Below are 13036 nucleotides of genomic sequence, written 5' to 3'. Positions count from 1 at the left end.
TCCGATTTCAATTACTCATAGTAGATTACTAATATTTGTTCCCACCAATACACATTTACTATAGCAATTGTCTCAACTTGACTTATGTTGCATTGGATTCTTCAAAATTGAACTAAAATTTCTGCTAGCCCAATCCATTCCAAAACGGCCATCACTTACTTGCGCACCTAATACAAAACAACACAAAGTGTGCAAAAAATATTAAAAACCCCAAACCATTTTCCCCCCAACAACTACTGTATGGCAATTATGTTTTGCGCTGCGTTAAACTTTCTCGACCATGTTTCTTTCCAATTTGTTTTTCATTTGTAAAATCCACATCCACAACATGTTGGAAACTTTTTCGCTACTAATTTATGGCAACAAAGATAACAAAAAAAAAAATACAAGCAAACAACATAACGTCATCGTGTTTTTCCCCATTTCCCACTATGTTCGTTTTTTTTCCTTTTGGGGTAAGAAAGAGAGTAAAAACAAATCAGTGAAAATCATTCGTTAAAACTAATTTTCTCCCAGGGTTCCTGTCGTTCCTTGAACGGTCTCTCTGTTCGATATTCAAAGCACCCAAAAAACTCAACCGTAGCCAATGAGCAGTAAACGCATTACATTAAGTATATTAAAATAATTTCCCTTTTGTCGTGCATTGGCCTGGAGAGTGCTGCGCCTTCTGCACAGGCTGGTCGAACCAGCAACAGCAAACAAACACCACGAACCGCTGTGATTCTTCTTTTCGCGGTGGGTTGTGATTTGGAAGAAAATAACACCCAGCTACGTAAAATGGGGATGGAAGGCTGAGCAATCCCCGACAACAAACAAATAAGACAAAATACTACCGAACAGGCGCGGCATTCAATTGTACGGCGACTTTGGTTTTCTCTGTGCTCCTGTTGCCGTATGCAATGGCGACACATACTTTCTCGCAAGAAGAAAATAACTACGAACTGCCTTATCTTAGGTGGGGCACATACTTACACATCCACAAACAAGCGCAAGTTCAAGTGGAGCACAGTGCTGGAATGCGTGCGAGTAAGTGAGCTAACGAAACGAAAGAAAATCCCGTGGCGTAAAAAGTTTATCGGCGCCAGGAGTCTGTTTTTATTTGCCAATGTCCAAAGTATGACTTTTTTTCCTCCCGCTCTCTTACAATCTATGTTGTTCAATGATTGTGTGTTCAATTCCCACCTTCTCCTTCCCCTTGCCGTAACAATGTTTTTAACAGCATAAATAGAACGCTCTTGCGCTTGATGGCGCTCACACACAAACACGCCAAACGGGATCATCTTATTTTTCTCCCGGCAACATCGCTATGAATCGAGATGAAAACATGCCGAACGTAACGACAGCACAACAGCAGAAGCTTTTTCACCGCTGTGCAAGTTTTGCTTTTTATAGCTACCCGAGCTAATTCCGATCGTTTTCTTCTAATACGGGTTGGATGTAACCTATTGGAAAACGATTGCATCCCCGGTGAAGGCGAAATACGAAACTAATTGTTTGAGAAGTAAATGATCATAATAATTACACAACTGTTGGCGCTCTGTGCTAATGCTTCCCATTAAATCTATCACACCGACTGTGATGCACCATTAAAACACAACTGGAATAACGATACATTATACGAGTTGCTATAAATTGGCATTCTAGCGAAGCCGATGTAAATAAGTATGTTTATTGAGCTGTCGTAATAAACATGTTCAAAGTACCGTAGGCTTACGATGATAGATTACACCTTTGGCAGAGTCTGTTTTGGTTTTCCTTATAGTTTCCTCTCACTGTCTCTGTCGCTCTTTATCTGTCTCTCTTTAACTCGTCTAATCTCTCCATCGATCGATTCCGATTCGGTTTTAAGTTAGCATTATTTAGCTCTTCGGTTAAAAACAAATGAAACAGTCAAATATCATCGTATGCAGCGAAGCAAGAGAGGAAAGTTCGTAGTCTTAAACTAAAACTCAAATAAAATAAAACAACGCATCAATTAAAATTAAAACGAAGAAAGCTTATCTAAGGAAGAAGAATACAGCTACAAAACGTTACAACGAAAACAACACAGGACATACGTTAAACGCATTTGCTTTTGGGTTGGCGGGGGAAAAAAAGGTTTTCATCCCCAACCCCAAAGGGAAACACACATATCCTTTCAAACGTTTGGGAAACTGTGATTTTACAACATGTGTGTGTGTGCGCGCGCATTTGTTAAAATGTTCTTCTTTTTCTTTTAATCATTCCAATCAACACACTTAAACTCTCTTTTAGAAGTTTTGGATCGTTTTCTTTTCTTTTTGTTTTCTTACTTGAATATCATTGTTTAGCTTTGGAAAAATTGTATCTTACTTGCTTTTATTTTCTCTTGCCTCACAATGCTAAGGCTGTGTTTCTGCTCGATTACTAATGGGAACGTGTCGTTTCGTTTTCTCTGCCTTCTTTTCTTTCCCACCCCTTTTCGTCTACAGTTGACATCACCAATGGGCAATTGACACCAAACAACAACACACCGTTACTGACGCAGGCTCTTTCGGGTAGGTGTGCAATGCTGTGTGCTCGTTGCTTACTCATTTGAGAAGAATTTCGATTTTCTCTGTGTGTATTTTGTTTGTTTGTTTTTTTATCTTAAGCTTTTCATTATTTTTGAAGCTTTTAAGCGAATAATGCTCTATTTAGGTGATTAATGGTTTTGTTTGATTTTTTTTAATTTTAAAACAATCAAATAAAAAGCTGCAGTTTGATAAAGTGATTTTGTTTCCTCAACTGTTTTATATACTTACTCGTGGAATTAATCAACTTTATCGTTGATTTTGTTTTCTTAATGGAGATACTTTTTTTGTTCCATCAATTTTGTGAGAACCCATTTAAACAGAACTTTCATTACCATTGTGTTACACATTTTAAAGAAAAATATTGTATTTGGTTTAAATTGAATTATTTAAATAAAAACTAAATACATTAATCCTGTGAACAGAATTAAAAATGTTTTAAGCTCAAGGAATAACTTTGAAATCAGTTCCAAAAGAAAATATATTCTTAGAAGTTCGGAAAATGCCCAATTCATGATCATTTATTTTAATCTTTAGGCTAGGTTTAACGAGAAAATAAAGTAGGTAACAAACTAACCAATTTTGTATGCATCAAAAAGGTAAAGCAAATCTTAAAAGGAAAAAAATGGAAAAATACGAGCGTTTTTAGCTGCTCTGTAACAAATTACTAGTTTATATTTAACTAGTTATTTAACTAGTTAAAATTAAATCAGAAAGATTGAAGAAGATTAAAAACAAAGAAAAACTTAGGATTGAATAAGTGCAAGCAATATTATATTACATAATTTTGTAAGTTTCTATTATATTTATTCATATTATATTTTTGAAAAAAAAAAACTACTTGAAAGATATTTTAGTAAGTCTTTTCATATTTCAATAAGAATATGTTAGTAATTTTTGTGTTATATTCGCAAATATTCTTAAACTTTTAATGAGTCTAATTACATTAATTTTATTTTCTCGTTTTTGTTTACCATATCCAGTGATGAACAACTATCAGGCCGCTGCAGCAGCTGCCGCGCAAGGTTTTGGCCCGCCAGCATCGCCCCATACCACCACCACCCGGACCGCAGCCGGCTTCCCGAACGCCAACTCGCCCGGACCGACGATCGACATGTACAGCTCGAGCGCGGCAGACAGCGTCGGATACGTTCAAGCCACCAGCCCGCAACCATCCGGATTCCCAGCGATCGCCGTCAGCCGTGCCCCGCTAAATTACAGCCCGGTAAGTTTAGGGATGAAATTCGATTAATTGATTTTAGGTTAAAAACAACACACACACTAACACAAAAGCAACCTCACTAATATCAGGGAACTTCGTTGTACGAATCGTTCCAGGGCCAACTAATTCCAGCGGCATTCACCAATGGCTACCATTGAAACAAACTAAGCAATATTTGATCACCATCGCTAGTACTTTGGACTGGAGTTTGATAACAGTAAGCTTGTAAACCGTGAATTTTGCTGATAAACCATTAAAGCGACGTGCATGGGAAGGGCAAGAAGAGAAGGGAAGCGAACCAAAACTACAAAACGCAGCAAAATAGCAACATCCTTTTACAGAGTGTCAGTTAAAGCACCAACAGCAGCAGCAGCAGCTGGCCATCATTCTCACCCTCACCATCAATGCCATCATCAACATCTCAGCTGCCGGTGATCGTAACGACGCTAAAATGGCTGTAATCGTGTGTGCCAAGGAAGTGGTTGGATAGGAGAAGCATTAAAACATAAATTTGGTTGGATTCGGTGGCAGCAGGCAGACTCAGAAGTGCAGAGGAAGAAAAGTACGGTATGATTCTTTATATGATCGAATTGCTTTAAATATGCGGGATGCGGTTTTTTAATGCGGAATCGAAATGAATTGTTTGTTAACAATTATTTTTAAAACGGTGACATCAGTTGTTGTAAGAAATTTAGTTATATTTTCAAGTGTGCCCAGATCGTTAAGAGGATAGCAGAAAAAACAACGTTTTGGTATAAACGCTAGGTAGCTTAATGAAGGCTACAAACATTACGTTTGATTTAATGGTTGCGTAAGAGAATGTTTTAAAAATTCATACAATGCCTTATGGAAAACACTGATTTTGTTCAATATCAATCCGCGGTATAATAATAAGGCCATTCTTTTGTTTTTAGTGTTATTAAGCTAAGCAATACTTTCCTTGTGAGCGAACAAATATTATTTCATAGATTTATTGGCAGAATATTTTCCAAATGTTGTGTGACCAACCGTTGACGCTACGATTACTGTGAATGGTCGCTAAAAAAACCCCCATTTTGCGCTGTGTAGTGTTGGTGGTGGTTGTCAATTACAACATAATTCCACACTTGTTGCTAGTATAGCGTGCACAACGAAAGCAGCAAGCATAAATGAGCCCACCTTTCCCCGTTCTTGTGCCACAACAAAGCACAGAGTGGAGAAAAACGACATTGGCTTTGAGTGTGCAAACATCGTTGCAGTTTCTCATATATCTGTTTTGCTTTTAAAGCATACAATACATACAAATAAAGCTGCTACTGCTGCTAATGCTGCTGCTGCTGCTACTGGTTGCTGTTGACACGTTCGACTGTGCATTGTGTAACCCGTTTGTTGTGCCCATGCACGGTGTTTGCTTCTTTTTCTCCCTTTTAGAAGACCAAAATACCACCCTCCCATGCTTAAGGTGAAGCCTGTCATGCTGTTTTGTGTGGTCTGGGGTCGGGAGAGTAATGGGCAATCCAGAAATTAATTTAAGAAAACACACACACAAACTCACTTAACATCGAGTGAAGCGGCATGTTACAAAAATGGCAATTTTCATCAAAAAAAAAAGCAAGCAAACAGCAAATGGTATGAGAAGAATGATAATGGATAATCGAGTTGAAAATAAAATTATTAAAACAAACAACAAAACAACAAACCCAAGTTGTAGCCCAAGTTACGCGCAGAAAGGCGTGCAGAAATAAACGATATATACAACTCGATATACTAAATTGAAGAAATAAGAAAAAAGGAGAACAAAAAAAAACACACACATTATATATATATATACGTTAAGGTGAACAGAAAACTAAACTTCATTGTTTAAACTATGAGCTAAACGAAACAAACATCAACACGATTTGTTTTCAAAACCCCAAATTTGTTATTACGAATAATTACTATTTACTTAATGTCTTTTTGAATTTAAGCCAATTTAAAAAACAAATACTTAGCTAAATGAAACAAGAAGAAAAAACAAAGAACAAAGAATACTACATCATGCAAAAAAAAGGAACAAAAACAATGCAAACAAAAGTGAACAAAAAATCATCAAAAGAACCAAAAATTTACCATTTCTAAATGCAACACAAAATACAACACACCACCCTCCCTTTCAAACGACGTACACTACGCCTTCCCTTTTCCTTTTTTTTTTGTTTCCACCAACAAACAGACCACAAGCGGACCGCACTTAGTAGTGGAAATGGGAATGCACTGGTTGCACTCTCCCTGTGCGCTCCATTTGGGATGCATTGGCCCACTGCACTAGGCAGCAAGGGTAATGCAAGTGAACAAAAATTTACCATCAGTGCATCACCGTTGTACAGGCGTACCTACACGCAGACTATTTAGCAGCTACTGTAAGGATAAGCCATTTTTTATCCCAAGCAGATTGCGGGTATGTGTATGTGTGAGCAGTGACAGGCTGTGCAGTGATGCGTATTTCAACTTGACACGGAACGACACACAAAAAGAAGGAAAAAACAACATAAACGAATAAACCTACCTTCCCCTCTACTCCCTGTTGCAACCTGGTCCTTATTAAAAAAAACCAAATATTACATTGACATAACGAACACACGAATACACACTATCAATTATTGAACAATTATTACGTTTGCTACAAGCATATTAAGATTAACGTAACTTTTTTTATAATGTAAAACAAAAGGAAGCTAGTGGTCTTAGGTATAAAAATATAAATATATGAATATATATATTTATTGAAGACAAAATGAGGCGAAAAAACAAACAAAATACAAGGGCGAATGATAAAACAAAAGGAAAGCCCTTACTACACCACTATATACAGAAACACACAGGAAAACAGGATGATAAATCAGGCAGCAAGAGAAATACACACAGACAAACTTACAGGAGTGCAAGTGGGCAAGCAAGTAGTCGAGGTGCATAATCGAACGACAGAAATAACCAAACGTTACAACCCGTTTTTCAAAACTGTACACATTTGTGCAAAAAGCCACCCCGAACTTGTCAATAAAGATCGGGATGACAGTTTTGCTTTTCGTTGTATTTTTTCGATTGTTTGTTTGCATCCACTTGCACCATTTTTGCTACAAAGTGTGTGGATTGGGCCGATGTGTTCTAGCCACAGCTAAGCCGAAAAACAAAAACAAAAATTGCAACCGAACGAAAGCAAACAATGCTCGATATAAAGATATGAAATTTTACCACTTTTAATCGTCGCCGTTACTTTTTACTGTTTCTTCTTCGTTTCTATTCCTGTTTCCATTTTTGCAACACGTGTAAAAGGTGAAACAAGCAAGGTAAAAAATAATATATACAAGGACGAGAGGGGAAAAGGTTCAAAGGCAGCGCAAGCCGAACAACAACACTTTACAATAATAACAAGAAACATAACACACAAACACACAGAAAAACAAAACAAGAACACAATTATAGTAATTGAATTTTTCCCCTCCCGAAAAAAAGTCGAAAAAAGATTGATGTTTGTATGAAATAGATATGGAGAAAATATTAAGTAAAAGCCCTGGAAACGTGGATGGTGAAAACGCAATAATTGTTATATTAGTACGATGAAGAAGGTGGCAGAACATGTGCAGAAGCTAGAGCAGGAGAGCTAATATAAAAGTGCTGAATGGGACGAAAGGTGTCCGATGGGCTATAAAGTCCATAAGCTAATTAATTAAAGTATATGAAATCGAGACAGGTGGAGCAGGATAAACAGCCACATTCAGTTCGGTGGTTGATCCCCGTACTGTCTAAACTTTCAACACACACACACAAACCCTCATAGTCACTCACTGACATACTCATTGCAAGCTGGGTAAACATGGAAATACATAAAACAATTGAACGTCGACATTTGTGAGGTTCGACGATTCCCTGTGCATTCAAGTTCAGGCTATAAGATTCATATACCAATAGCAAGGATATATAGCATCGACACAAACTTCCCATTTTCACTACGAATTTGGGCAGCATTTGGGAAAGATGAAACTCTTCTACTCATAGCACGTACACACATACACACAAACGTGAACAGAAACTCAATGAAATTACACTCAAGCGGATGGGAGCGTTTCGGGGAAGTAAAAAATCACAACTTTTACACCTTTAACCGGAACAGGTAACCACACGCAAATATGCACACGATCATCACGTCACACATCGTTTCACATTGTGCGATAATAATGGCAACGCAGCAAAATATTCTCACCTTCCTCCCCCCAAAAAACCTTCTCACCATAAGCAAATTTCACGTTATTTTAAGCGAATCTTACGATACCACAAAACGATTCAACTCATGAAACTCAACCAAATTAAGAAAAAACAATGTAGGACAGGAGAAAAGAGAAGGGATACATCTTTAGTCATACATTCAAACGTAAAAAAAGAAGGAAAGAAACAGAAACAACAGCAAACCAAAAATAAACAACAACAAAAAATCACACTTGTAAAATATTATAAATATATAATTATGACGAAGTGACGGATGGAAAACGGGAAAATTAAAAGCATTAAAACAAGAAAAAGAAGAAGCGGGGAAAAATAAAAAAAAGAAAATTCATCGAGCGGATGAACGTTTAGGTTAATAGTATGGAAGGATCCCGTGCAAGGTAATAGATAAAGTAAACAGGAGAATTCAACAAAAAAACAGAAGAAGCAGAAGCAGAAACATAAATAGCAAACCAAACGATGATTAACAAAGCAAAACAGAACAAAAATTACGTGAAGGTAAAAGTAATAACAACAGCAGGATTATAAAAAATGGAAAGCAAATGGTAAAAGAATTCCCCCAAAAAAAACAACACACACACAAGCAAGCGAAGATGCAACGCGGAGGGAGAAAGAAACAAATCTTAGTTAAATATAAATTATATTAAAATTTAAATTAAATAATTGAAGGAAAAAAAGTAAAACAAATATTTAAAAATACTATGATAATAAATTACAATTATTATAAATTAATTTTTATCATAACTGAACAAAAGCAGGCACGTGCAGTTATAGATGGGCCACAAAACCGTGCAAGTAAAACACGCCCCTGCAGACAACTGTTCCGCGGGCATGTGTTGAAATGCGGAAATCTGTGCGGTCTAGGAAAGCTCTAGGGTAACTTTTTGCCAAGTCTGTCTGTCTGTCTGTCTCGTGGCGGACACAGTACTCACCCGCGCGTGAGCCTTGTTTGAGTCGGATTCTGCACGCAGCAGAATCATCATTTGCCTGGTCAAACTACCTTTTTAGAGTCCAAACCGGAAGGGTATCATACGTGGGGGGACACCAAAATACACACACACTTACACATACATATATACACACACACAAACACACCATGAGGGGCGTAACAAGGACAAGTTAAGACATAAATAAGTAAGCACCAACAAATCTGTGCCGTGTTTGTGCGATCAAGCCGAACGCATCAAGCGCATAAAAGTATCTGTTTCTCTCTCTCCCATCTGATAAGCGAATGTAAGAAAACCAAACACACACAGAAATACAGCAAGAAGAAAATAGGGAAGCAAACAACATAAGAAAACAAAACCAAAAAAACAAAAAGGTAAGAAACAAAACATTTTCTCTAACTCTAATGCTAAATAATGTAACGTTTAAAACCACATCCCAGCAAAACAAACCCAAAAACCCAAAATGAAAAATAATAACAAAAAATGGCAAACCATACCGTACCGCGCATTAAAAAAAACACTCTATACTGCAAAAAAATGCCTGATATGTGAAGGAGAAATGGGAGAACAAAAATAAACAAAAGGAAAGCAAGAAACAAACGAATAAAACGCTAAAAACCCCACAATTTTTCTTCTAACAATAACTTGCAAGAGGAAATCTATCTGAAATAAAACAACAGCTAACAAAAGGTAAAACAACAACCAAACAAACATAATACACGCATACACACACTTCCTCACATACAAACTTACGGAATGAAACAAATACAAGACGAAACAAATAACAAAATGAACAAATACAATTAACAATTGTGAATTATGATGATTATTACAATTATTGCTAGCTAGTAAAAGCAGAAAGAATCCAGATACCGCTCACAGAGGTAAAACAAAAAGGTACCATGGTACTCATGGAAAATAAGTAAAAGAAAAAAAAGGAGGAAAAAACACAAAAACAATTCGATACATGGAGATACATTTACGGGAGCGCATGCACACTTAAAACATATTCTACTTTTATTAAGCAAAAAAAAAACAAACAAAATGAAAGTAAGCAAGTCCCCACCAACCAAGCAAAACGAAAAAACAAAGTAAAACAAACAACCAAACAAAAAAATGAAATCAGAAGAAAAATACACACACCCCAACACATACATAACAAAACTCGTTCACGGTCATGTGCAAATTAGAGCGTGAGATAATGCGACTAGGGATGAAGTATAGCAGTTAAAGGTGTGACCGTGGTCTAGCTTCGGCACCAGGAAAGGACGACCAGTTGAACTCACAAACACACATACATACACAAACATACAAACAAGTGCGCGCGAGTGCGAGCCCCCGGGGCACTAGCAAAACCGCGGGGACCAGGCAAAGCAAACAAAAACAAAACAAAGTAAGAAAAAAGAAGAAGAAGAAGAAAACAAGCGGCGAAGGCGCACAGGCACGGAAATTGCGGAAACCAGGAAATCGAAGTTACAAAGTCGTAAGAGAGTACACTTTTTGGGTGGGCGAATGGCATCACAAGGTGAAAAACAAAAAAGAGCGAATAATAATCAATTTCACACACATCAAAGACAAAAAAAAACCAAAAAAAAAATTCACAACGTGTTGTTGCGTGTTTTTAATTGTTTTTTGTTTATTTGCTTTTTTGTTTGGATACGAAAGAAAGTAGCATTGGCGTCATTTAAGGGTTGCTTTCGATGTTCATCGCGGTCTGCTTCGTCTGTGGTCATCGTGATTTTCTTCTAGTTGCAAGTTTCAAATTTTACCGAGCGTTAAATAACTGGTTCCGAAGATCAAATTCGTTGTTTCGATCATTAAAGTTGTAAGGATCCGAAATGAGAGAAAGGTAAGGAATTCCTTTGAAATGTACGATATTTGTCATCTTAACGTGTTTAGTTAAGCTAAGCAGAATGGCAAATTTATATTTTTTTTATTTTTTTTTTATTTTAAGTATTATTTTAATGAAAAGAAACTCATTTCAACAAATTCCCATTAAAATACATCAATTTATAAATTTTGTAACATTTCTCAAAAAAAACTATTGTATAGCCATTCAAATTTAAAGATTTTAGAACAAAAAATTTTTTGATTATTTTTTTTTATTTAAAGCAAAATTTGAGTTAAATTAAAATTTATTTCAACAAATTCGCATTAAAATATACCAATTTTGCTACATTTCCCAACAAAATGCTTGGGCTATAGCCTTAGGAGAATTTCAAATATATAGATTTTCTTATTTTTATTATTTTTTATTCGTTTTTTTTGTTTTAAGCTTTATTGGAGTAAAAAGAAAATTATCTCAACAAATTCGCATTAAAATACATCAATTTATAATTTTTGCTAAATTTCAAAATAAAAGCTAAGGCTATAGCCTTAGAAGATTTAAAGATTTTCTTTGGCAAATGTCCACGAGATGAAATTTTTTTTCGAATTTACAGCCATTCTTCCAATTTAAAAAATAGTATTTTCATTCACAATAATTATATATAACAAGGACATACTTAAAAAAAAGACACTCGTTTTAAACATTACAATATTTAATGACACTCAAAAGATCTAATTTTTGAATTTGTATTTGTTTACCTCGTTATTGCAGCAAAATCGAGCTATCCTTACCGCCATTACAAAACGCTGTCATGGCGTCAAGTCGCGCTTCGAATAGTTTAGTTTTATATGGAGTTTCGCAAAAAAATTCTGAATCGCTTTCTCAAACCCGACAATTGCTAAGCGTTTAGTGACGGGGTAACGCGTTGCAACCGATTGCGGCCATTCCACTCTTGCGAAATTCATCCGAGCCGCACGGATAGCCGTACGGATACAATAATTTACAACTTTACAATAATAACACGAAACATAACACACAAACACACAGAAAAACAAAACAAGAACACAATTGTAGTAATTGAATTTTTCCCCTCCCGAAAAAAAAGTCGAAAAAAGATTGATGTTTGTATGAAATAGATATGGAGAAAATATTAAGTAAAAGCCCTGGAAACGTGGATGGTGAAAACGCAATAATTGTTATATTAGTACGATGAAGAAGGTGGCAGAACATGTGCAGAAGCTAGAGCAGGAGAGCTAATATAAAAGTGCTGAATGGGACGAAAGGTGTCCGATGGGCTATAAAGTCCATAAGCTAATTAATTAAAGTATATGAAATCGAGACAGGTGGAGCAGGATAAACAGCCACATTCAGTTCGGTGGTTGATCCCCGTACTGTCTAAACTTTCAACACACACACACACACCCTCATAGTCACTCACTGACATACTCATTGCAAGCTGGGTAAACATGGAAATACATAAAACAATTGAACGTCGACATTTGTGAGGTTCGACGCTTCCCTGTGCATTCAAGTTCAGGCTATAAGATTCATATACCAATAGCAAGGATATATAGCATCGACACAAACTTCCCATTTTCACTACGAATTTGGGCAGAATTTGGGAAAGATGAAACTCTTCTACTCATAGCACGTACACACATACACACAAACGTGAACAGAAACTCAATGAAATTACACTCAAGCGGATGGGAGCGTTTCGGGGAAGTAAAAAATCACAACTTTTACACCTTTAACCGGAACAGGTAACCACACGCAAATATGCACACGATCATCACGTCACACATCGTTTCACATTGTGCGATAATAATGGCAACGCAGCAAAATATTCTCACCTTCCTCCCCCCAAAAAACCTTCTCACCATAAGCAAATTTCACGTTATTTTAAGCGAATCTTACGATACCACAAAACGATTCAACTCATGAAACTCAACCAAATTAAGAAAAAAAATGTAGGACAGGAGAAAAGAGAAAGGATACATCTTTAGTCATACATTCAAACGTAAAAAAAGAAGGAAAGAAACAGAAACAACAGCAAACCAAAAATAAACAACAACAAAAAATCACACTTGTAAAATATTATAAATATATAATTATGACGAAGTGACGGATGGAAAACGGGAAAATTAAAAGCATTAAAACAAGAAAAAGAAGAAGAGGGGAAAAATAAAAAAAAGAAAATTCATCGAGCGGATGAACGTTTAGGTTAATAGTATGGAAGGATCCCGTGCAAGGTAATAGATAAAGT

General features: G+C 36.3%; 1 protein-coding gene across 11 annotated transcripts in view; it reads left to right on the top strand.

Moving 5' to 3' along the window:
- The window catches only part of LOC125767667 (RNA-binding protein Musashi homolog Rbp6), a 594718-nt gene extending 584686 nt beyond the window's left edge, over positions 1-10032 (top strand). For 9 of the 11 annotated variants that reach the window (XM_049434475.1, XM_049434479.1, XM_049434480.1 and 6 more), the window contains 3 exons: positions 2451-2516; positions 3515-3756; positions 3843-10032. In XM_049434475.1, the coding sequence (XP_049290432.1) occupies positions 2451-2516; positions 3515-3756; positions 3843-3911 (377 nt within the window). In that variant the 3' untranslated portion in view covers positions 3912-10032. The remainder of the gene's footprint in view (positions 1-2450; positions 2517-3514; positions 3757-3842) is intronic. The other 2 variants (XM_049434482.1, XM_049434486.1) reach the window with 2 other exon arrangements.
- The last annotated feature ends 3004 nt before the right edge of the window (positions 10033-13036 follow it).

This window comes from Anopheles funestus, chromosome 3RL, assembly GCF_943734845.2.
Source record: "Anopheles funestus chromosome 3RL, idAnoFuneDA-416_04, whole genome shotgun sequence".
In the NCBI taxonomy this organism is placed as follows: domain Eukaryota; kingdom Metazoa; phylum Arthropoda; class Insecta; order Diptera; family Culicidae; genus Anopheles; species Anopheles funestus.
This window is presented reverse-complemented; position numbering and strand designations above follow the sequence as displayed.